The sequence below is a fragment of the Canis lupus genome, chromosome 27 (assembly GCF_048164855.1).
Source record: "Canis lupus baileyi chromosome 27, mCanLup2.hap1, whole genome shotgun sequence".
NCBI classification, from domain to species: domain Eukaryota; kingdom Metazoa; phylum Chordata; class Mammalia; order Carnivora; family Canidae; genus Canis; species Canis lupus.
In genome coordinates, this window is record NC_132864.1 from 30103455 (window position 1) to 30126446 (window position 22992).

The 22992-nt window shown below is 49.4% G+C and overlaps 1 protein-coding gene across 1 annotated transcript; it reads right to left on the reverse strand.

Annotated features, from left to right (window-relative positions):
* Positions 1-11958: 11958 nt before the first annotated feature.
* LOC140619578 (SEC14-like protein 3) lies at positions 11959-21709 on the reverse strand. Its single transcript, XM_072803214.1, has 12 exons — positions 21574-21709; positions 20514-20589; positions 20206-20249; positions 20013-20072; positions 18804-18992; positions 17774-17869; positions 17093-17153; positions 15884-15967; positions 14032-14138; positions 13494-13633; positions 13226-13395; positions 11959-12379 (listed from the first exon to the last, which is right to left on the reverse strand). The coding sequence occupies exons 1-12, from the start codon at positions 21625-21627 to the stop codon at positions 12258-12260; spliced, it is 1203 nt and encodes a 400-aa protein (XP_072659315.1). The 5' UTR covers positions 21628-21709; the 3' UTR covers positions 11959-12257.
* Positions 21710-22992: the final 1283 nt, after the last annotated feature.

Genomic DNA, 22992 nt, shown 5'->3' on the forward strand with positions numbered 1-22992 from the left:
CGTTCTCTTCTTTTCTCTTGGGGATGAGCAGGGGTATGGCAGTGGGGAGCAGGCCCGGGGGCCCTCAAACGTGGAGGCTGACTTCTGCCATATGTCACTTACAGTAACCAGCGCAGGGCCTGCTGGGTACCTCCCCACCCACCAACGCTCCCCTGCAGATGCCTGGGATCTTTGGGCATTGACCTCTCAGCAAGCCTCCTAAAGCACCAACACCTCTGGAGGGGATGCTACCTGTGTCTGAAGGTGCCTGAGGTGAAGACAGCCCCCTGTACGAGTGTCACAGAGACTATCACCGGAGACTCAGGAGCCTTGGGGAAAAGGGAGTGACCCGGGGGCTGTCCCTGGGAGCATTGAAGGGGCATTCCTCCTTGATTCTGGGCCAGCCCCTTTTTTGGCTGCTAACATCTGAGGGGTGGAAGAGCGGGGAGTGGGGTTCAGGATGTGGAGCACAGGGCAGAAGCAGGCCTAGGTCCCTGTCACTTGGCCCGGTGCCAAGCCACAAATCAGTTCTGGCCATGTCTCGCAGCCTGGGTGTAGACATGGGGCCTAACCCTTCCCCAGAGAGAACCCCTGCCCCTGGATGGGGACTGACAGGGATCAAGAGATGGGGCGGGACTGTTGGTGAGACAGGATGGGGGCTCAGGTTGTGGCTTATGCTCTGAGGGGTGTCTAGCAGCAAGGTGAGTGTGATGGCTGGGAGTCTGTGATGGGGCTCATCTCATCCCACACCAGCTGGGTTCCTTTCCCTGGCCCCCCCTTGACCTCTGCCCAATATCTGGCTGCTCTCTCCAGCTCCCTTAAATGCTCTGAGCCCCCTCAACTCTCCAGTCCTCTGCCCCCTTCTGGGCCCATCTCTAATCCTGGGCCCTCTCCATCTCCCCATCGGGGGGTATACCCGCACCTGCATCCCTATGACATTTGGATTCTGCCATCAGTTCCCTGATCACTGAGTATCTTCCACCTTCTGGGCTCCCCCTAAAACTAGGAGCTGCTGGCCAGAGTCAGGCACAGCTCTCAACATTGCCACAGCCTTGTGTCCTTCCCTATCACTTGCCTCCTAGCCTCTCCCATCCCACCTGCCACTGTTCCTCAGCTGGAAATACTTTAGCTCTTGAACAATCTTGAGGATTTTTCTTAACCAGCCCTGATGCCCCTCCCATGTTGCCCCTCAGCTCTGTCTTGCCCCATCTCCATCCCCAACCTCCCTCTCAGTGGGGACTTTTGGAGATGAGCCTTCCTGAGAGTGTGTGCGCCTGTTGTGAGGTTACTTGTCTGGGCTCCTGGTCACCCCATCGAAGAGCCCTGGCAGGTTGGTGGCTCTTGGTTTTGGAGGTGGGGATCAGGGATAGGCTCTGAGGCAGGGAGGCAGTTGGCTCAAGGAGGCACTCCTGGTATTGGGGAGATGGGCCTGTGGGAGATACTGTCATGCTCCTGAAGACCTTTGAGGAAGCTGTCACTGGCCTCTTCAACTACAAGACCCACTTGAGGTATCTTGATCAGCAAAACCAAGGACGGATCTGGCCTCTGGAGAGCTTACTACTTGACCTTGGGCAAATCCTTTCCCTCTGTGGGCCTCAGTTTCCCCAAATATAAAAAGAACATTATCTTGGTCTGCCACATTTGAGCTCTGAGTCTAATCTTTATTAAACATATAGCTGGAGACCCATTCAACTCCAGCCATACAACCCTGGTAAGGGCCTTTCTTGTGCCTGCCACATGTGAACTGGGACAGGAGCTGTGGGGTGGCGGGCAAACCGAGGCCTGCCTGTGGGCACTGAAGTCAGTGTGCTCCTCCCTTTGCTCCTCTAATGTTTGCTCAGGGGCCCAGCAACCCCTTCGGCAGAAGTTGGGCCTCTTCTGGATGCCTGAAACCCGGCACATCCTCTTGCTGTGGGTCAGTGAGTGGTGCACTTGAGGCATTCATATGGGCCAGAAACAAGATCACTACCTTCTTAGGAATCATTTTAAACATAGCCATTATTTGAAAAAATAATGGCAGCAGGGGAGGCATCTGGGTGGCTCAGCCAGTTAAGCCTCTGACTTCAGCTCCGGTCATGATCTTAGGGTCCTGGGATTGAGCCCTGCTTTGGGCTGTGAATTCAGCAGAGAGTCTGCTTCTCCCACTCCCTCTGTCCCTCCCCTCTGTTTGCTCTCTCTCTCAAATAAATAAAATCTTAAAAAATTTAGTAACGGGGAGAGGCTGGCACAAGGTGGCTGCAGCATGTCGGAGCTTGAAGGGCCTGGTTGCTGTAATTACTGAAAGAGCCTCTCGGCTAGGTCTGTCTGGCCACAATGGAGCAACTGGTGGAGCAAGGGGCTACTGCTATGTTTCTGGACCTGTCCAACTCTGATGGGGAGGCCCACCCCAAGAAGTTAGGGAACAGTAAATAAATAAATATTTATACATAAATAAAGCGGTATAAATTCAGATTTAAATGTGTTATATTAAAAACAAAGGTAGTAAAATGTTCTCATCACAAGAAGAAAAATTTGTAGCTATGTGGCGATGGGTGTTCACTAGAGTTACTGTGGTAGTCATTTTGCAATATTTGTATATCAAATAGCAAGTCGTGTCATATACCTACAAGTAATATGTCAATTATATCTTAGAGGACAAGCAAAAAAAAAAAAAAAAACCCCAAAACCCCTCCCCACCAAAACCCAAACAAGCAAAAAACAGTAACACTCAAAGCACATTGCTTTTTTTCTTTTAAGATTTTATATATTTATTCATGAGAGACAGACAGGCAGAGGGAGAAGCAGGTTCCATGCAGGGAGCCCAACATGGGACTCGATCCCGAGTCTCCAGGATCACACCCCAGGCTGAAGGCGGCACTAAACCACTAAGCCACCAGGGCTGCCCAGCACACTGCTTCTTGATTTTACTAGGCTTTACTATTATCTGTGTTCCTGAGGTTATTTACATTTCTTGTATCTGTTTGGTGGTTCTACTCACTTGTGTTGGCTGCGGTTTCTCAACTCTGTCCAATGACTTCTCTTGGGTAGCTTGAAATAGGTCATGATAGGACCGTCTACACCATGGAGATCAACAAAGCATGGATTCCCCCTCGCCTAGGGAGCCAGAAGTTAAATGTTTACCAGCACACTACCACTCTGGCCCTCCTGCCAACCCAGGAAGTGGGTCATGGCACCTTCCCCACCCTGTGCAGACCCACGGCTAGGATCAGAGAGGGTAAGTGGCTTGACAGAAGCCTCACAACCTGTAGGATTATGGGCAAGACCCATTCGTACTCTGCTCCTTCTCCTCCCCAAACAGCCAGACAGGGGGAGGATGGTGGCCTCGGCTGTAGCCCCTGCTTGTCTGGAGCCTTTGCTCCAGCTTTCCTTCTCCAGCTCCTACTCCGACATCTGACACTTGGGCTCAGGCCCTTCTCGCTCTTCCCTGGGGTTTCCCATTCACTTTTGTAGCTTCTGGCCCCAATCCTCTGCCACCACATGTCCTATCTGTCCCCTCCAGGCTTGGATGAGGGCAGCAGCCTCTGGCTTGTCTCTCCCTGCCCTGCCCCCAGCTTTTCTATCTAGCCAGCCACTTCTTAAAATGTTCAGAACAGAGTCCAGATTCCTTCTGGGGGTTCTTAGAGCCTTGCATGGTCTGGATGACCCCATCCCTTGTGCCCTACCCTAAATCTTCATTTGAGCCATTCTTTTTTGATTTTTTTGGATCTGGCATTTGCCCTGACTGGGCTTTCTCATACACTATTCTCTCCAACTGGGACACTCCCTTCCCCTACCTCTTCCTGCAGGTCCACTCACCCTCTCCTGACTATAGCCTACTCAATTCTTTCCCCTTCTAGAGACCCTCTGATCCCCTAGGATTGGTTTGGGAGCCTCCTCAGTGCTTCCTCCAAACCAGTATTTCCCCCATTGCCTGAGGGTGGGGCCAGACCCCTGTTGGGATTGGGGGCAGGAAAACTTGTCTTTTCCCACCTGCTCAGGGCTTTGTCCAAGAGCATTCAGGGAAGTTTGGGTCCCCCAAGGGTCACCTTCATGCAATGCTCAGTGTCACCACAAAGAGGCAGTACCACCCAACTTGCCCTTGTTGGCTGGTTCAAACTTCCTCCAGGGTTACTGAGAACAGTATCAGTGAACAACTAACTCCTAGTGTGCGCCCAGTCCTGTGCTGAACACTTCCTGTGATGTGGCTCATTTACTCTTTACAATCACATCATAGTTGGATTCATGTTTCCTGGAGTTGGAGTCACTGGCCCAAGCTCACACAGTCCGCCCCCTCCACCCAACTCACATAATTCAACATTCCTCCCATCTCTTCCAGCTTCCCTCTCTCCCTCTCCCCAGCCCAATTCTGATTCTGTACCTCCTGCCTTCCAGCCCGTTGTGGAGTGGCTGACTCACAGGCTGTGTGACCATGGGCAAGTTACCTAACCTCTCTGCGCCTTGGTTTCCTCACCATACAATTCTCTGTAATGACCTCCTGAAGCTGCTGCCAGGATTACAGGAGAAATGGTTCACAGAGCATTAAGCCAGAGCAGGGGCTCACAGAGAGAGCTCCACAAATATTGGCTATTATTAATGTGTCAAGAGGCCTCGACTTCAAGGACAAATGATTGAATTGTTCCACCTGATGACCAACTCAGACATAAATTATGCCGATTACACACTTCAATGATTCCACTCCTAAGACTTTATTCAGAGGAAATAATTGCATGATTGTCTCAAGATGTGCAGCTGAGGGTCATCGTCATGGTCTTATTTGTACAAGCTAATATCTTGGGAACTCCTTAAATGCCCAGTGCATAAAGGAACATTCTTCTGATCTGATCATGCTGTTGGCTGAGTCTCCCCAGGGACCTTCTGTTCTGATACCTTCTATCACTCCAGACATCCTCCAGGATCCATTCTGAACACCTCAGCCTGGCATTCAGAGCCTGGAGGCCTTGGCAGCCTTATCTCTCACCACGACACATCCCTGCTCCTGCATTCCTGCCTCTGCTGACTCCTCACCATTCCCCGGATGTGCCCTGCACGTTAGCCTCTCTGCCTTCACTCAGACCATGCCACCGGCCAGGAGTGCCCTCTCCACATCCGTCTTCCTCTGTTGCCAGCCCTCAGCATCCAGCTCTGATGCTACCTACCCTGTGAATGCTTCTCGACTTTTCCTCCCAGACAGGATCATCTTTCCATACAGCACTCTTCATCCTCATGCTCCTCCCTCCCCTTGCACAAGAGTTATGAAAGACACCCACAGAAAATCTGGATGGAGCGCTTGCTGTATGCCAGGCATTGCATTAAGCAGTGTGTTACATAATCTCCGTAAGAGCCAATGCAATAGGCGCCATCACCATCCTACAGCTGAGAAAATGAAGCCCACTGTGTGATAAGCCTTCCCTCAGCATCAACTCTTACTAACCTTATTAAATCCTCTTGAGGAAGGAGGACTTTAGTGTCTTTTCTAAAATCTGGAGGCGTTGCAGGCAGGTGGGGGGAGTGTGGAAGTATTTGGCCTATGCCCAGCTCAGCCATGTGGGCTCCAGGTGGGGCTTGTTCCTTCCCAGCCTCCTCTGGGCCAATTTAAGGAAGCTTGTAGGGGGTGGGAATGTGGAAGCTTGTAGGGGGTGGGGAGGACCTGCAGGATTTCTTTTCATTATGGTCGTCCCCAGGGGACTTCTGCGGGTTGCTCTGGTCTTGCAGCAGCTCAGTAAGGTCTGGGCAATGAGGCTCCCTTAGGAGATGGTGTGCCAGGTGTGTGTCCTCCCCCATACCCTCGCTGAGCTTAGCCTCCTCCCTGCCAGCAGTACCCCTGGTGAGCCTCCTTGAGGATAACTTGTCCCACACTCATCCCACGCTGTCTGGCCTGGGCAGCAGCAGGTGCCAGACTTGGCATCCTGAGGATACCTGGAGGAGAGGACTTCTTTCCTGATGGCCTGTGAGTTGCTGTGCCAGGTGCCTTTCAACACTTGGCCTCACGTTTCCAAAGCCACCAGCTCCTGGAATCCCCCACTGAGAGCTGAGGACACCAGAACCCTGGGTCACCTGTTCCTCTTCCCTGACCTTCACCCTGCTTCTTGGGAGCCTTTCAGTCTTGTCCCAGGCTGAGCAGGACCCTCCTGGAGGTCCAGAGCAGTCCTGCTTCTTGAGGCTTGAGCTCCCCAGCCAGGCCAAACTTGGGAGCAGGAGACCACCCCAACTCTGCATCCCGGGTATTTAAGGCAGAGCCTGTCATGTAGTAAATACTGAACAAACACTAAAGAAATGCCTTAAATTCTTAAAAAACAAACACAAAAAAAACCCCTAAAACTCCTTTCTGGTCTTTAGCTTGCCTGAGGCCCTCTGGATCGAAATGATCCTTCTTGAGACAGTATGGCTAGGTGGCCAGACGCCCAAATGGTAGGGGGACCTGGGTGGCTCCGCACAGGGAGCCTGCATCTCCCTCTGCCTATGTCTCTGCCTCTCTCTCTGTGCCTCTCATGAATAAATAAGTAAAATCTTTTTTAAAAGGGGTGGCCAAATGGTAAAAAGAATTAACTGGGGGCCATGCAGAGATGAGTGTGCTTTCAAGCGGTTGCTCACACAGATGAAAAGAAGTTTTTGTAGGAAGAGGGTAAAGGTAAATTCAGCTTTCATTTTAATGCCATTTGGCATCCTCTGAGACTTGCCATATAAAAACTCCAACCTTTAAATATTTCTAGAAGAGCCCTTGCTTGGGAGTTTGAATCTGAATCTGAGTTCTGTAGCTGACAGCTGCATGTAACCACCATAGGCAGATGGTAGCAGGACTTCCTGCCTCAGTTTCCACATCTGTAAAATAGAGGTGGTTGTGCAGCTCACAATGCATGTGTGAAATTGCCCCTAATGGCAACTATGATGATTCTTAGTGCTGGTCAAGCTTATTTAGCAGCTTCTCTTTGGTCTTCCCACTCCCACTGCCTCCCCTTGGGGGAACTTGCCCAGGGCTTGCCTTTCAGTCCGGCTGTGGGGACCCACCAGACCTCCTTGACCTATGGCGCCTCTTCCTCGGCAGTCACCCAGCTAGGATGCTCCTCAGGCAGGAGGTGAATGGTTCTGCTGCAGCCGGCCTGTCAGGCACTCTGCATAGCCCTTCAAAGGACCCTCTCACCCAAGAAGCACTCACCCTAGACCCGACAACCCTGCAGGTGACCCTCCAGGTACTGCATGGTGAGTCTTGGGCTGGTGTGTGTAGGTGTGGAGGAGGTGGAGTGTGGACCCCCGAGGCTTTGAGTAAGGAGGAGGGCAGAACGTGGGCCACCTGTACCATCCTGTGTCCGGCCTCAGTCTTCTGCTCTTGGTGGGACATGTGTGCACCCATTTGGTAGGGGTGACCAGGGTAAGAGAATGGAAGTTCAGCCATTTCTCTGAGCCTCCATCATCCCACCTGTAAAATGGGTATAGCAAACGCTTCTAGGACCATTCCAGAATAAATGGAATCATGGTTAAAGTTGGCCCTATACTGGGAGGTTTCATCTGTACCATGGGAAATCCTTACCCTGGAAATGTAGGTGGCCTCTCCCTGATATAGGAAAACCAGAGAGAGGAAGGTCCAGAGAGGCTGAGTGATGGCCTGCTGTCACCCAGCTAATATGGCCATGCTGGAATCAGGATTCAGAGCAGGCTTCTGCCCCAGGCAGACTGTCCTCCCCTTCCCCTCTGACTGAGCATATCTTTCTGTCTGGACCATTGACAGCTGGCAGATGATAAGTGGGAGAGCTCTGTGTGTGACTCCTGCGACTTTGGCTGTTCCCATCCCAAAAGAGGCTGGCTCTGTGGTAAGACAGAGTGGGACCAGGTTAGAGGGGCTGCTGGGGGGCCCACGGCTTATGTGGTCAATGGAAGGTACAGCCCTGGGCCTGGGAGGGTAGACAAGGTGGTGGGTCAGGGGGCAGGAACCAGGAAGAAACTGTGGCTTGGGTGGGTAGGCTGTGGGCCATCAGATAGCTGCAAATGCCTCTTCTGTCCCCTGGGTGCTTTGAGGAGGAAGCTTGCTCTTCTTGGTGCCAGGACCTATGACGGGTGTACTAATATATTCCTCTGGCCTCCTTTACCAAGCAAATACAATAAACAAATATATAACCATCTAAAGCAATTTAGATACTTCAATAAGATCTAATCCTGCAATGTAGACCATCATTAGTGAATATCTTTAGTGCAGCCATATCCAGGCAGCTTTTGTTGTATATACACATGAATATAATGATCCAAGTTTTATAGTATTCTATAGCCTTCTAGAATACTCTACAGTTCTGTAGGTCAGATACCTCTTTGACATTTATGATGGTATATCCATGGGATGGAGGTATTAGAATTGAATCAGTACCTTGGGGATGGATATTTGTGTTGTTCAGTTACCTTCTTTTAAACCCCGTTAGGGGACACCTCACTGCCCTCTGCCCCGGGCCCCATTTAGCAGTTGAACACACACCTGGTTAGGAGTTAGCTGGCTCTGGGCCTCTGCCAGGGGCTGGGAGGTGAAGAAGATGCCAGAGCTAACAGCTTCCCTTCCACAGAGTTTCCAGGTGAAGGGAGCACCCATATGGTAGTCGTAGGGCTACTGAGGTTCAAGAAACTGCTGATGTCATGGTGTAAAGGTAGGTGCAGGGCTGGGAGGCAGCCTAGACCTGGAAAGGTCTCTTCCCCTCTGTTATCCAGGGTCATGGATTCTTGCCCTTGATCCTGACCTCACTGCCCTGTCCTATCCCCAGCCACACCCTGCTTCACCCAACATGTTCCTGGTTTTTCTTTTCCTACTTAAAAAAAAAGTTTGCTTATTTATTTATTTGAGAGAGAGAGAGCATGCACAAGCTGAGGGGGAGGCAGAGGGAAAGGGAGAAGCAGTCTCTCCACTGAGCAGGGATCCTGACATGGGGCTCCATCCCAGGATGCTGGGATCATGACCTGAACTGAAGGCAGATGCTTAACCAATTGAGCCACCCAGGCACCCCTTCTTTTCATACTTTAACTCTGGGCTTGAAGTCTGCTCCAGCTCTCCTGCATGGTCTGCCTCATACCTCTGGGTGGTCTTGAGCCACTCCCCAGCCCCGTCCTAAAGGACTTGATGGCAGTGGTGCTGGCCTTCAGCTGTTACTCTGCGGTTGATCCTGTTCCTGCTGACCTTGAAGAAGGTAGGAAAGGCCTTCCAGCTGCACCATACCCTTGGCTGTCTGGGGAGTATGCCGAGGGGAGCCCTGGTCGATCAGGACACCCAGGAGATGGAGCCAGTGGCCAGGGCAATGGAGAGAACTTCTGGGGAGGAGATGGATACAGTGTCCCAGGCTACCATCAAGGAAAGCTGACAGAGCACAGGCCCTTCAGAAGACACCCAAACCACCCTTTTATTTATGTACAATAAAGTTTTCTATCGCTCTAGGGCTCTGGTCTTGCCTTAACTCTCTCTGGCACTCCTCTGTGTTGAGGGACAAATATGACCTCTTAACTGCATGATGTGAAAGTGGGCTCTCTGGAGAAGCCACTGCAGTAGTGGCTTCCTGGGGAAAGTAACCCATTTAGCACCAGTTGGCTTGTTCTCTGCCCACGGTTTGCTCTGGGCTGCGGTCTGCATGGTAAGTGGCCCAAACCGTCAAATTTGATCCCTCTACGGGAATAGCCTGCAGTCACCAAGGACAGCTGAGACCTTTCATTCCCAGTCATCTCTGGGTCATTAGAACTGAAATGCAATTACCCTTCATGGTAGGGGGCATGTGGGCCTTGGTCTTCCTGCCCCTACACTACTTGCTGACCACTGCTGGAATGGGGTGCCCATCAGCCACAGTGACAAAGTCAGGTCTTTTCCATCTCCTTACACCACCTCCTGGACATTCAGAACTGGAACTAAGTGGCCCCTGAGTGAGGCTGGAAGCTGAGGAGGGCTATTTCTCACTGATGGTGGAATAGAGTAGGAGCTGGTTTGCCATGGCTGGGCATCGAACAGATGCTGAGGGGCACTTTTTGGTTCTTGGCTTTAGCCCCAGTCTAGGCTCCTAGTGTTGCCCCTGTCTCCTGGTAGCAAGTACCCTTCTACTCAAAGTGAGGTCTCTAAGCAGCAGTAGAGGAGGTCAGGCAAATGAGGCATCCAGTGGTGCTCACAGCCACCTCAGCTTCAAGGGTGCAAAGGGTCCACCCCAGCATCCTCCTTGTGACCTTGCTGCAATGCAAGAGCCTTTCCCTTGGGGGCAAGGGTAAGACTGCCCTGTGAATCCACCCTGCACACCAATGCTGGGCCAAGCACTCCGAAGGACCCCTAGTCCGGCATTGCTGGTGCTACAACAGTCTTCCAAGAGAATGAGCCCATTCCCCCTCCTCCCTTTCTCCCCTTCTTCCCACTCCCCTTGCCCTCTCCCTGATTTGTAGGGTGGCCAAATAGAATATGGGATGCCCCATCAGGTTTTAATTTTAGATAAACAATACGTTTTAAGTATGTTTTAAATATTGCATTTTCCCCCATAAATCTGGCAACCCTCTCCTCCTCTTCCTTTCCTCCTTCCCTCACCTTCCCCACCTTTAAGAGTCGACAGTCTTGTTCTGGCAAGTTGCTACAGTAATGTGAATTTGGTGGGAGTAAGCAGGTGGGGGAAGGTGGCCTTAACTTCAGTGGTATTTCTGCCACCCATGGGCTGAAGGAACCCAGGCCAGTGCCTTTGGGAGCTCAGTTTCCCATCTATAAAATGGAGATGAAATCCTGCACCCATAAGTGCAGATAGAAAGTGCTAGCCACTGCTGAACATTTGCTTGATTGGTTTCAGGGTCAGACCTTCCACTGTGGCTCATTCCAGCACCCTTGGTCCTGGGCAGCTCCTTCCCAAGAACCAGCCAGCCCTTTGGTTCCCACCTACCCATGTTTTCAGTGTAGTTTGGTATCTCCTGGAAAGAGGTCTGAGGGCTCAAGCCAGTGTCTCCATTTCCCTGGCTTGGCAGGAATGTCCTGGAGATCTGACTTCTTCCTCAGCCACCGAGGGTCATGGTGGGTGTTGGGGGGTCATGCTTCTCAGAGGTCATGTGAAGAGTGGACAGGGTGCTAGGCTTAGAAACAAAGCTATAGCCCATTTTGCGGTGAATTTCCTTGGACAAACATCATGCAATTGAGCACTGGGGGTTCCTATTGCCCCAGCTGCCCAATGGGCATTACACATACTTTGCATTAACTGGGATTGGAGAGGATAACACCCAGGACACTTCTACTGGAAGGTCTAGGATGAACAAGTCATTCCTTCTCTCCTTTTTTATGAAAGTAGTGTCTCAGGAAGTGATATTATGGTATTAAAAACAATGTCTTTGGAGTAAAGAAAAAACAAACCCTAGGTCTTGAATCTGCCACGTAAGAACTATATGATGTTGGGGGTGACTTCACCTCTCTGACCGTTAGTTTTCTTACCCATAAGATGGCCATGATAAGTGGTCCCTGGGGAAGGTTTGAGTGAAATGAACAAAACTCATAAAGCACTTGGAACCATGTGTGGTAAGCAAGAAAGTACTCACCAGGTGGTAGCTGAAATTTTTAAAATTATTATTGCCAGGCAGCAACCAGAACTAGATAGGACCTCCTGTGCTTCCAGTAAAGTTTCTTTAATTGCTTAAAATATAAGCTGTGAGTTCCAAGGGAAGAGGATACAGGTGGGAGTGATAGATTGGGAAAGCTGTGTGCCCTGAGCCAGACAAACCCCTTATGCAGGCATCGCCTACCTACCCCAGGGGGCAGCCACACCCAGAAACCTGGGGGCTGGATCACCTGAGTCTCCAGGAGAGCCCACAACTTCCACAGCCCTGTCTCTGTCCAAGGTGCTGAATCTGCTCTGGTAAGCTCCTTGTCCTGCATACCTGTGAATTACCTGCTCATTACCTTCATTCAACTTCACAAGTATACATTGAGCATCTACTGTATAAGGAGTAGAAGTCAAAAGAATTTAGATATGTCTGTAACCCAAGTGGCTTATATGTCATAGAGAAGAAATTAAAATACACACAAATGCCTTAGAAGTGAGAACATAAAGCTAAGGATTTATTTTCTGGTTTCTTGGTTTTCAGTGACATTCATCTCTTGCTTCCACCTTGTTTTTTCCTCTTATGCAATCTTGCCATCCTCCAAAACTGTGCCTCTCATAACTTTCCTGGTATGACCACAACATATAAATCTTCCCCAAGGCAACTCTTCCTCTACTCACTAATCTCACGGAGTCAAGAGGACTAATGATCAATTTCTGAGGGAAGAGGGGATTGTAGGATATAGATAAAGGAGAGGGTCAGGGATCTCTGAGAAGTGAGGGAGCTGCCTAGACAGGGGTGAGTTCCTTGTCATACTTTTGCATGCCCTCATCTGGGAGCAGCACCTCCACTGTGAAGCTGACCTTCTTGGCGTGGACAAAGCTATAGGTGTTGTCAAAGCGCAGGACATCTAGGGGGACAGATGGACATATGGATGGTTAGGCTTGGCTTCACAATCCCCATGTCCCTGCCCCAGCCACAGAGAGAGGACGGGCTATGTTTCTACCTGCCATGTTTGCTAAGCTGGGCCAAGTTTCTACCACCCCTTTCCCATGGGAACTGTCACCCTTGAGCCATGTCTGTAAACAGACACTGACCTCCTCTTGGCACATGCCCAGCCTGGCTTTAGTTGCACCAACTGGCAATGAGAACAATGGCCCCTTCTTCCCATTGTCTCCACACCTGAATGTGTGCCTGATAGGGGTGAGGCAGGGCAGTTGGGATTGTCAAAAGCCTCCCAGCCCCCTTGGATAAAGTAAGGTGCTAGGCGAGGCTAGTGCATACCATCTACTTCCTCACAACCACCCAAGAGGCAGAGGTTGTACATCTGCTTTGCAGGTGAGCAAACCAAGGGGCCAGATTGGTTAAGACTTTGCCCAGGGTTATGCAGCTACCATGAGGCTGAGGTGGGACCCTGGCATCACACTCAGCTGTGTGGCTCTGGAAAAGTTGATTTACTTCTCAGAGCCCTGGTTTTTTCCCGGGAAATGTTGCACCTGCCTTATTGTCCCTTACCTGCATCCTGTGGCCTGAGTGCTCTCACCCTCTTTGAGACCTGTGTGTTGCTAGCTCTTGGTGTGTAGTAAATGCTTGAGAATGTAGCCTGAAGAATGACCAACTGTGTTAATGAATGACGCTAATTTAGGTTGTATGTTCCTGAGGTAGGGGGAGTCACTGCCCCTCTGTTTCCTCCTCTAAACCATGGGACAGGTGGCTCCAGCCTTCCAGACCTATGGCCCAGCCAGGGTAGACTTACAGACACCGGCTTCAGAGCAGGTGAGGCTCCCATCCTCAGGCACCATGTGGGCATTGTAGCGCTGACTGGGGAGTACTTCTGTCATCTCCCCAGCCCGTTGCCGCTCCCCCATCTTGGTCTTCAGGAAAACCCCAAAGCCAATGTCTGCGCCATCAGATGAGAACTGCCACCTGGGTGGGCAGGAGGGGGGACAAGTTGCTGCTCAGTCTGATTGGGGCCCTGAGTGTCTAAGCCCCAGCCAGAGATGGGTTGGCAGCCTGGCACTTACCTGAGGACACAGCCTGGGAACAGAATTTCATATTCCACCTGGTGTGAGGAGCCACGACTGATCTGCACTGAGTGCTCATACTGAGTCTTCACTTGGTCCCGCACATACATGGACTTGGGGATCTCCCCACCATAGTTGATCTGCAGACATAGGAAAGAATGGGCTTGCTTCCCTCTTTTGGCCATTGCATTGCTTGTGCTATTTCATGCTATTTCTCCGGCCTGATATGCTTTCACCATCTTCTGGAAGTATCTGGCTCATCCCATCCTCTCTCACCCCCCAGGAAGCCTTCCCTGACCCTCCTGGGTCAAGCCCTCCTCTGGAAACTTCCCTTACAGATCATCCCCCTGAGTCAAATTTTCCTCATTTCTTGTTTGCCTGAATAGCTGCTGAGAGCCTGGTGATAGGAGGGCTAGAGCTCTCTAGCTCAATACCTGGCCCACAGGGGTCTCTCCATAGACATATGTGGAATAAATGAGTGGGTGAGAAAGGAATTCAGCTCCACTCCTTCCCCTCCCCTATCTGGGGTTCTTCATACCTTAGTTAAACATTTGGGGTTTCCATCTGGATCAGTCAGAGCCCCCCCAAAATGAGCAGGCAGTTCCTCGGGACTGATAAGTTTCAGCAAACCTTCCTTCCAGTTGTCTGTGGGTAAAGGGGTTGAAGGGTTGTTATCAGGCATGGAGGGGACTTGTCAGCCCTGTATTCCCACCAGGGGGCTCTGAATTCAGGAGAAGCCCTACAGGGACTAGGCTACCACGACCAATTCTCCAGCCTCCCATTGGGCTGCAGAAAGTGTCTTCTAGCATTGTGTTGCTATGGAAACATGTTTCCTCTTAGCTGATAAGGGTTTGCACATTTTTGAGGGTCTTCCAGTCATGAATAGTGAAGATAAAAATCATCTAATTGTCTCAAGGAGACTTCAAAGCCCTATGAAGTCAAGGACCTTATTGGGGGCCATACAGCATGTAGGTGGCATACTCAAGCCAGACTTCTTGGTGGAGGATGGATAGCCCTGGGCCTTTGAATGGACCTTCCCCTTCTGTGCTGCTTAATCACCAAAGCCGTAATGCTTATTACTGTTCTTCAGACCTGTGCAAAGCTCTAAGCATCCTGAGTCTTGCAACAAGTCTGTGGCCAGGCTATCTCCCCCGCCCACCCTCAGCCCCACTGTGGTCATGGGATATTCCCTGCCAATAGTGGGATAAAAGCAAAGACCACAGTGTCTGGCACACCAGGGACAAATGGACAGGGCTCTATGCGCCACCAAGTAGGATAGAGCCCTGGACTTGGACCTGGAGTGTGGCATTACCCACACTGCTTCAGGGTTTGGGAGGCTCCATTGTGATCCACCTAGTTCCCTATCTCTGTGGAACTGGGCAAAGGCTGAGGCTCAAATATCAAGAAGAGAAAGAAAGCAATGATTTTTGGGACACCTGGGTGGCTCAGTGGTTGAGCGTCTGCCTTCAGCTCAGGGCATGATCCCAGGGTCCTGGGATCAAGTCCCACACTGGGCTCCTCTCAGGGAGCCTACTTTCTCCCTCTGCCTGTGTCTCTGCCTCTCTCTGTGTGTCTCTCATGAATAAATAAATAAAAACCTAAAAAAAGAAAAAAGAAAGCAAGGACTTTAAAGATTCTACCCCCAGAGCCTTAGATCTCCTGATTTGATGATCTGACCATTCTGCTTTCGAGAAGTTGTCCTCCCAGTTCATGGTCATTGGCTTGAATTTAAGAACTAGTTCTCTTTTTCCGTTCTCTTTCCATATCATTTTTTAAAATAATATTTTTTCTACTTATAAAAGTAATACATTTATTATAAGACTTTAGGAAACAGAAAAATACAAAAAATAAAATTAAAAACCACTTGATTTCTTGCCATCCACAAATCAACATTTTGTTGCATTTTTTCTAGCAATATATTTTTGTCTTTACAAGGAAGATGATACTATCCATACCACTTTATCATCTGCTTTTTAAAATCCTAGTGACATTTCCCTTGACATCAAATCATTTTTCATGGTTTTCCAATATCATCAAATGGATGCATTATTATTTATTTATTCAGTCCCTTCTTGTTGATCCTTCCTTCTCTGAATCACATCTCCTTTCCCTGCTCTTCTTCCTCATCCTCCTCAGCCTAAATTTCCTTTAGAAGCATTGAAGTGATGAGTGTTTAAAGGAAAATGAGGCCCATAGCCTAGAGGTTTACTAACAACCAAACTGAAACTGATAAGGAGGAAGGTGTGAGGCTTCAGTTACCAAAGACATGGAATGAGGCAGAGATAACTGGATAGACTCTACAGTGTAAAACACACTTCACTTTATTTTTGAGGAGGAACTTCTGACTCCAGGTGGCACAGAATTCAGAGGATAGAGCTGGAATTACTTACTTCCCAATACTACAATTTTTCTGCGAGTGTCTTCACTCAGGAAGGGCTTCATGAGATTGTAGCCCACAGGGAATAGCTTGGTGGCTGAAGAGATACAAAAAAAAGATAATGGACAAAAAATTATTCCATTGGGACACTCTCTCCACAATAATCATAGCCAATAATATGGAGGAGTCATGAATTAGAAAAGGCCCTGCACCTGCCAAACCAATCAGCCAACAAGCAGCCAACTAACCAGCCAACCAATCATCCAAATTATCAACAAACCAACAAAATGGCCAATCAATTTACCTTCTAATCAGCCCACTAATCAGACTATCAGTCAGTCAGCCAACCTAATAACTAGCCAAACAATCAATTAACAAATCAGCCAACCAGAAAACCCATCAGCCTATTAAGCAATGAGCCAACCACCCAGCCAATTACCTTCTGCAGCCAGCCAACTATCCAGGATCCAGCCAAATGACAAATCAGCCAGCCAACTAATCAATCTGCCACCTTACTACTCACCTATGCACCCAACCAAAATGCCTGGTGGTCACTCAATCAGTCAACCAAGCTAAAACTATCCAACAAACCAACTAATCAACTAACTGACCAAATATTCAATCAACAACCAGTCATTTAACTAGACAGCCAACCAACTGGCCAGTGAACTAGACAACCAACAGAGTAAATAATCAACCAACCAACCAATTAACTAGCCAATCATTAAACATCCATCCATCAGCCTGCTCAACAACAAAATACCTACTGAGCATCCACATATTCCCAGGTCTGTGAAGAATACAACAGAAGTGGAAAATCAGAGGTCCTGCCTTCAAGGAGCAGATAAGTTAGGAAATAAGCAGGATTAACACACACAAGACAACAAGAGGTCTCCAGAAGTCAGCAGACAAGAAATGCCAGATTTGGCTCCTCCAGCTGCCGGTGCCACAGGCAGTTTGGGAGTGGAGAGATCAACGTGGGTGGGGGAAATGAGGGAGAATTCCTGGAAGGGCTAGTGTTGGAACTGCTTCTTCTTGCAGTAAGGCCAATCATAGAAATTACTATTTATGGAACACTTCTGTTGTTCCAGGCTCTAAGGGATTAGCATGCAGACACACAACCAGCCTGCCTCACCACTACCAGGGAAGCAGGTACTTTTATTGCTCCCAAGGCAAAATGAGGAAACAGAGGCACAAAAGACTGAAGTCAATTGCCACATACCTTTCACAATGAGCATGAACTTCAGGGTCTCTGGGTAATTCTCTTCAAGGAGGCCAAAGAACTGTGGAACCAAAGACCCCATCAGAACCCACATCTCACCTTCTACCTCATCATCTTTGTACTCTCCTCTGTGGAGTGTCCAAAGGGCCAAGGAGTGTTTCCTTTCTTTCCTTCACCTCCAATGGCCTCTGGAGGAGAGTTTCTCCCTTTAGACTATTACAACCACACTCTCATAATAATCATTTTTAGAATAAATCTAAAAATTGTTTTATTGTTTATTAAATGTTCACAATTTTCCAAGCACTATATACACGTTTTATGTATCAACCCGCTGGAATATCCCTACATCCCTTTGAAATGCACACTATCAATATTCCCATTTTGTAGGTGAGGAATCTGAAGCATGAAGGCAAGAAGTGACTTGCTGGAGTCACAGAGCTAGGGACAACAGAGCTGGGAAGGGTTGGCAGAAGGTGGCCTCTACGATCTCAGTACAGCATTGACTCTGAGCCTGTCTTTTGGGAAATACATTAAGGCTCTTTGAGTCCTGAATTGCAGCGCTGGAGCCCAGGAAGTCAACCATCTTTTACCAAATCCTGACTCTGAGTGAGCAACAAGGTCACAGCAGACCAAGCTCATCATTAAGGCAAGCAGGGGTCACCCAGGGGGCCTTCTCCTCACCTCTTGGTACACTTCCACCAGAGGTTTCCAGAAGTGCTTCAGTCCCAGGCCCTCGCAGTCAAATATCATCACAATGGTCTCAATCTTCTTCCCCAGCTGCAAGGATGAAAGCAAAGACCACTCCCAAGGTTCAGGGTGCAGGCTCAGAATTTGGGACACGGTGACCCTAGTACCTGACCTCTCAGCAATTCTCCCAGTCCCTTACTCTGTCCTCAGAGAAACAAGTGGACAAAACAGTGAATGCACTTACCCACACATCCACCTACTTATCCATCCATTATCCATTTATCATCCATCCATTCGTTTGTTCATCCATCCATTAATTGACCCACTTATCCATCAATTCACCCAACCATCCATTCATACTAAAATTCAGTCATCCATTCATCTCTCTGTCCAATTAATATTTATTAAGCACCTATTTTGTGCTAGTCATGGAGAGGATACTATATAATACTCTTGTCCTCAAAGCGTTCACAATCTGTTTGGAGAGACTGACAAGCAACTAGGCCACTATAAATCCTGCGATAAGTGCTGCAAATAAATAGCACAGGAGTTGTGGGGACACACGCTAACCGAGACAGGGACATCTAAGAGAAGCTGACATCTAAGTTTGGGACCTGGAAGATAGAAGGGAGAGAGCCAAGGGAAGCATGGGAGGTAGAGGTATGTTGGGGGTAAAGTTATTCAAACAGAAGGAACAGCAGGGGCAAAAGGGCTCAGAAGGAATAACAGTAACTAGTATTGTTGAGAAATATGCATGAGGCTCTGTGTGTTGAGCCATACATTTGCATTATCCCATTTAATCTTTACAACTGTTATTTATTATTATTCCTGTTGTGTAAGTAAGGAACAGACTTAGAGGGGTGACATGACTCTCCAAGACCACACAACTAGGAAGTAGCTGAGCTGTGGCCTGACTCCAGAGTCCTCTGATTGTGATAGTAGAGAGCCAGGTGTGTTCCTGGGACCACATCCCCTGACAGACTCACCTGCCCCCAGTTCCCCTACTGCTCAACCTAGGCCTCACCCGCTCTGTCTGCAGGTCACACTCATGCAGGATGCGCTCGCAGTCCCTCATCTTGGTCTTTAGCAGATCCTGCTTGGTGACTGAGAAGAGCAGCCCCTTTGGGTCAAGTGGCCCAATGATATCATACCACACAGGGCAGCCATCCCGGTCATAGCCACATAGGCCTCCAGGCATGTACTTCTGGATAACCTGGGCATGGAAAGATACACAAAACTTAGCATTATGTACCTCCCTGGAGACCCCCAGACTAGGCTGACCTGGGTGGCTCAAGCCTACACAAACTTAGATGTCACCTTCCCTGAAAGGTGGCACTATTGTCCAGGTGAGAAAACTAGGGGGCCCTCAGGGAAAAGCCTTGCTCATAGTGAGAACATGGCAGAGCCAAGTCTCAGCTGGGCCTGGCTGAAGGCCTCTGGGCTCCTTAATTCTGTCTCCCAAATCTCCCACGTCCCTTTCCATTAAGAGAAGTTGGGCTGAGTGATGGAGAACATGGATTCTGAAAGGTCAACATACCTGGTTCAAATACAGACACTACTGCTTCCTTGTTGTGCATCCTTGAACAAGTGACACTACCTCTCTGAGTCCCATTCCACTTCCTCTTCTGTAAAATGGTTTGGATAATCCTTCTCTTAGGGAAAATCCTCAATATCATGTAGGTAAAGCACAGTGCCTGGCCCAGAGCTCACACTCTACAAATGAAACTATACCCATTGCTTTACTAAGATGCCAGCGGTGGGACTGTTCTCTCCAACAACTTGGTGGACTAAATTTCTTTCCCACACAGACAAGATGTTTGAGTAAGACCCTAGGGGTTAGGGCTCAGAGGCACAAACTAACTGTGGTGATGAAAAGCCAGTTTCATGAATTCAAATCCCAGCTCCATGTTGGGCCTGTGGGACTTTGGGTAGCCTGCTTAACCTTTGCTGGACCTCAGTGTCCGCATCTGTAAAATGGGGACAATTGTACCCACCTCACTGAGTTGTGATGACTAAATGAGTTCATGCAGGTAAAGTTTTACCTCAGGCCAGGACCTCATAAACACCCAGGAAATATTCATAATTATTATAGGAGAAATGCCTGTCAGCTTGCGGGCAGTTCCACAGGCCGTTTGGGCTTGTTACCCTTCACTCATGCTCTCCAGTGATCTAGAGGCTGCTTGAATGCTATATCTGTAAAAGACTGGTGTGGGAGGGGAGGGTGTTTGCTCACCTCTGGGGGCTGCCAATCAAGGATGTGGTCAATATCCATGGACTTCCGGAACTCCATGTACTGAAAGGGAAAAGAGAGGTAAGGCCCCACTGGGCTCCCAGCACTTCCAAGGAGAGGATGGAGATGGAGACTCAAGGCCTAGATTGCCCCCCACAAAACCCTTCTCAAATCTCCAGGAGTGGACAGGTCTCACCTTGCGGAGCATGGCCTCTGATTTCTGCAGGTCAAAATTCCGAGCTGTGTGAAGATAGAAGGAAGGTGTGAGGTGGGAGAGAGACTGACTTCTAGTCAGCTTGTCCTGGCCCCAGGCTGTGAGGAGCTATGCATGGCATTGGGGGCTTATGTAGGACCTTCCTTCCCTGCACCCTCCTCTCTCCTGAACCTGAACATGTGAAGCAAGACAGTGTAATTGGATCCTGAGAGCAATGAGTTGTTCTGGGCAGTTGGGACCAGGCCCCTCTCGCTGCTCCTCACCCTGATCTCCCCCACCTCTGCCCTTACCTCGGAGCCAGCGCAGAAGGAAATAGTCATCAGGATTGGGCAGGGCGGGCAACACGTCCTGCACATTTTCTCGGAACTGAGAAGGGAGATGCTGGTTAAAGTGGTTTTTGCACTTAACCTTGGCCCCCAAACTCAATAATGGTTTTCATCATCCCTTCTCTTCCACATGCAGTCTGGCCCATTATGATAGAAGGATAGATGGGCAGATGGAATAGCATGAGAGATGGATCATTGGATGGGTAGACGAATGGAAGCAAAGATAGATGCTGAGTAAATGGATAGAAAGAAGAATGGATGGATGAATGGGGGGATGGATGAGTGGGTGGGGGATGGAAAAAGAAGGAAGGAGAAATCAGAGGATGGAAGGAGGGAGAGAGAGGTGAGTAGAGGAAGGAGATATTGGTGGGTGAAGAGACAGAAGAGGATTGGATAGATGGGTGGCTGGGTGGGGTGGGAGGATGTATGAAAGAAAGGATAAATGAGTGAGTGGGTGGGTGGGTAAGTGGCTTGGCATACGAGTGTATTTGTAGTTCTTTACTTTTTTTTTAGGGCATCAAGGCTTCTGCCTTTTTTCATTCCATTTTCTACAAAAGCATGGTTAATGATTATATGTTCTCTTCCCCATTGACTGTGGGGATGACAACACATTCTGCTCTGTCCCTCTCACTCTTACAGACAGGTCACCTTTCAGAGTCACTATCAGAGAAGGAGGGCAAACAGAGTCAGAGGGCAGACGATTAACATCCTTTAGTTCCCACCAAAGGGGCCTGGGAGGGATGGGAGGGGGCAGCTGTCGAAAAACCTCTCTGGTTCTGGCTTCCACATGAGAAGTCAAGTTTGATCTAGCGCATACACTATTACTTGGATGTGGAACTTTTCCCTCAACCCCTGCCCTGGACAGAACTGATGTCACTGGCTGCTGTGGAACATGATCCTGGGTAGGGTGACAGTAAAGACAAAATATCAGAGACAAGCTGAGCCAACAGAGTGGGACACGGTTCCGGCCACCCCCTCCTCCTGCCCCTCAGCCCTCTGGGGCGCCAAGAGAAGGGGCTCTCACCTTGGCCAGGGTCTCTGCCTGTTTGGGGCTCAGGTCTCCGACTCGGCCACTCATGGTGTCTGGTTGAGGCTGGAGGAGTAGGGGCCACTGCAGGTAGAAGCCAAGCCTGATCTGTTGCCCTGACCCAACTGAGGCCTTTAGCCCCCACTCCTGGGTGTGGCTCCAGGCACCTCCTTCTTGGCCAACTGTTGGATTGCACATTACATAAGTGGGATTAAGTGAGGTCCCATGCTTGGCTCTGGGACAGGTCTGAGGGGCAGGCAGGCACAAGAGGCTGTGCCAGAGGGCGCAGGAGCCCAGGCTGAGTGCCATAAAACATCCACCCATGCTCCCAGGCTTCCAGAGAAGGGTGGGGGGGGATTTTAGGAGGAGTGAGAACTGCTCCCATCATCAGTTTCCCCATCTCCCTAATGAAGAGACCCCACATCTAGGGTTCTGCAAAGTTTACCCCCTACACCCAGCTCTGACTGGTAAGAGTCAGGGACTTGGTCAGTCTAGTACACAGTTCATTCAGTTTGTTGGGGTAGGAAACTCATATCCTTCTGCACCAAAGTCCATATTCAAGAAGAGACAGGCTGGGGTAGAGAAATGGAACTCAAATGTGTCCTTACTGAAGGTATGTTTTTTCCATGGTGCTGACACTATTCTTTCTGGTGTCTTTCAAGTCCTATCATGCAATGCTGGCCCTGTTCCTTCAACATGGGGAGGGGCTAAGCACTCCCCACCCTGTTGACTGCTTTCCCATTGCTGAGATCATGAGGACATGAGGGTCCTTGTCTGGGATCCCACATTCCCTGGGCCCTAAGGAAGAGGTAGAGCATATTGATGGTCTTGGGGCAGTGGGGATGTTTCTTGGAATTTTAAACACTTGATCAGTGAGAAGTGTCCACCAAGTATGCTAAGTGATGAAGGAAGCCCAGAATATTTCCCTGTCTTTTGATTTCTGTTGTGGTGCCTGATATTTCACTGTTAGACCTGCTGGCGAGGCCTGGCCCTTGCTCCCCAATCCCCTATGAGAAGTTCCTTTCAAGAGGACATCTCTGAGTGTCACTTGCCTCGTTTATGGAATGGGGCTATCGATGCTTGCCTTGTCCTTATGCAGTTGGAGGGAAGATCTAAGGAGGTATATAGACCATCCAGGGTCATAGCATCTAAGGGATTATTCTTGTCCAACTGTCAGAAGCTCCAAGACAGCAGAGGCCACATTACCAATGACTGTCTATAAAGAAACAAGGAACACATCTGCTTGAGAGCATAGCACATCCCTGTGACCATGTCTTCCAGGACTGGAGAAGATCCACGTCGGCTGAAACGACCCCTGGCCTAGCTCAAGCCACCCTGCCCAAGGCTCTCCCAGGTTCTCTATCTATAGGCATCCTGCATCCCCATCCCTGGACAATCTCAGAACTTTTTTAAGCT

Excerpts from the sequence above, each read along its gene's own strand:
- LOC140619578 (XM_072803214.1), bottom strand. The coding sequence starts at position 21,627 with ATGAGTGGCCGAGTCGGAGACCTGAGCCCCAAACAGGCAGAGACCCTG. Across the intron at positions 15,968-17,092 it reads GTTCATGCTCATTGTGAAAG|CCACCAAGCTATTCCCTGTG; the intron begins GTATGTGGCAAT and ends GTATCTCTTCAG. Across the intron at positions 13,396-13,493 it reads TTCCCAGGCTGTGTCCTCAG|GTGGCAGTTCTCATCTGATG; the intron begins GTAAGTGCCAGG and ends CTGCCCACCCAG.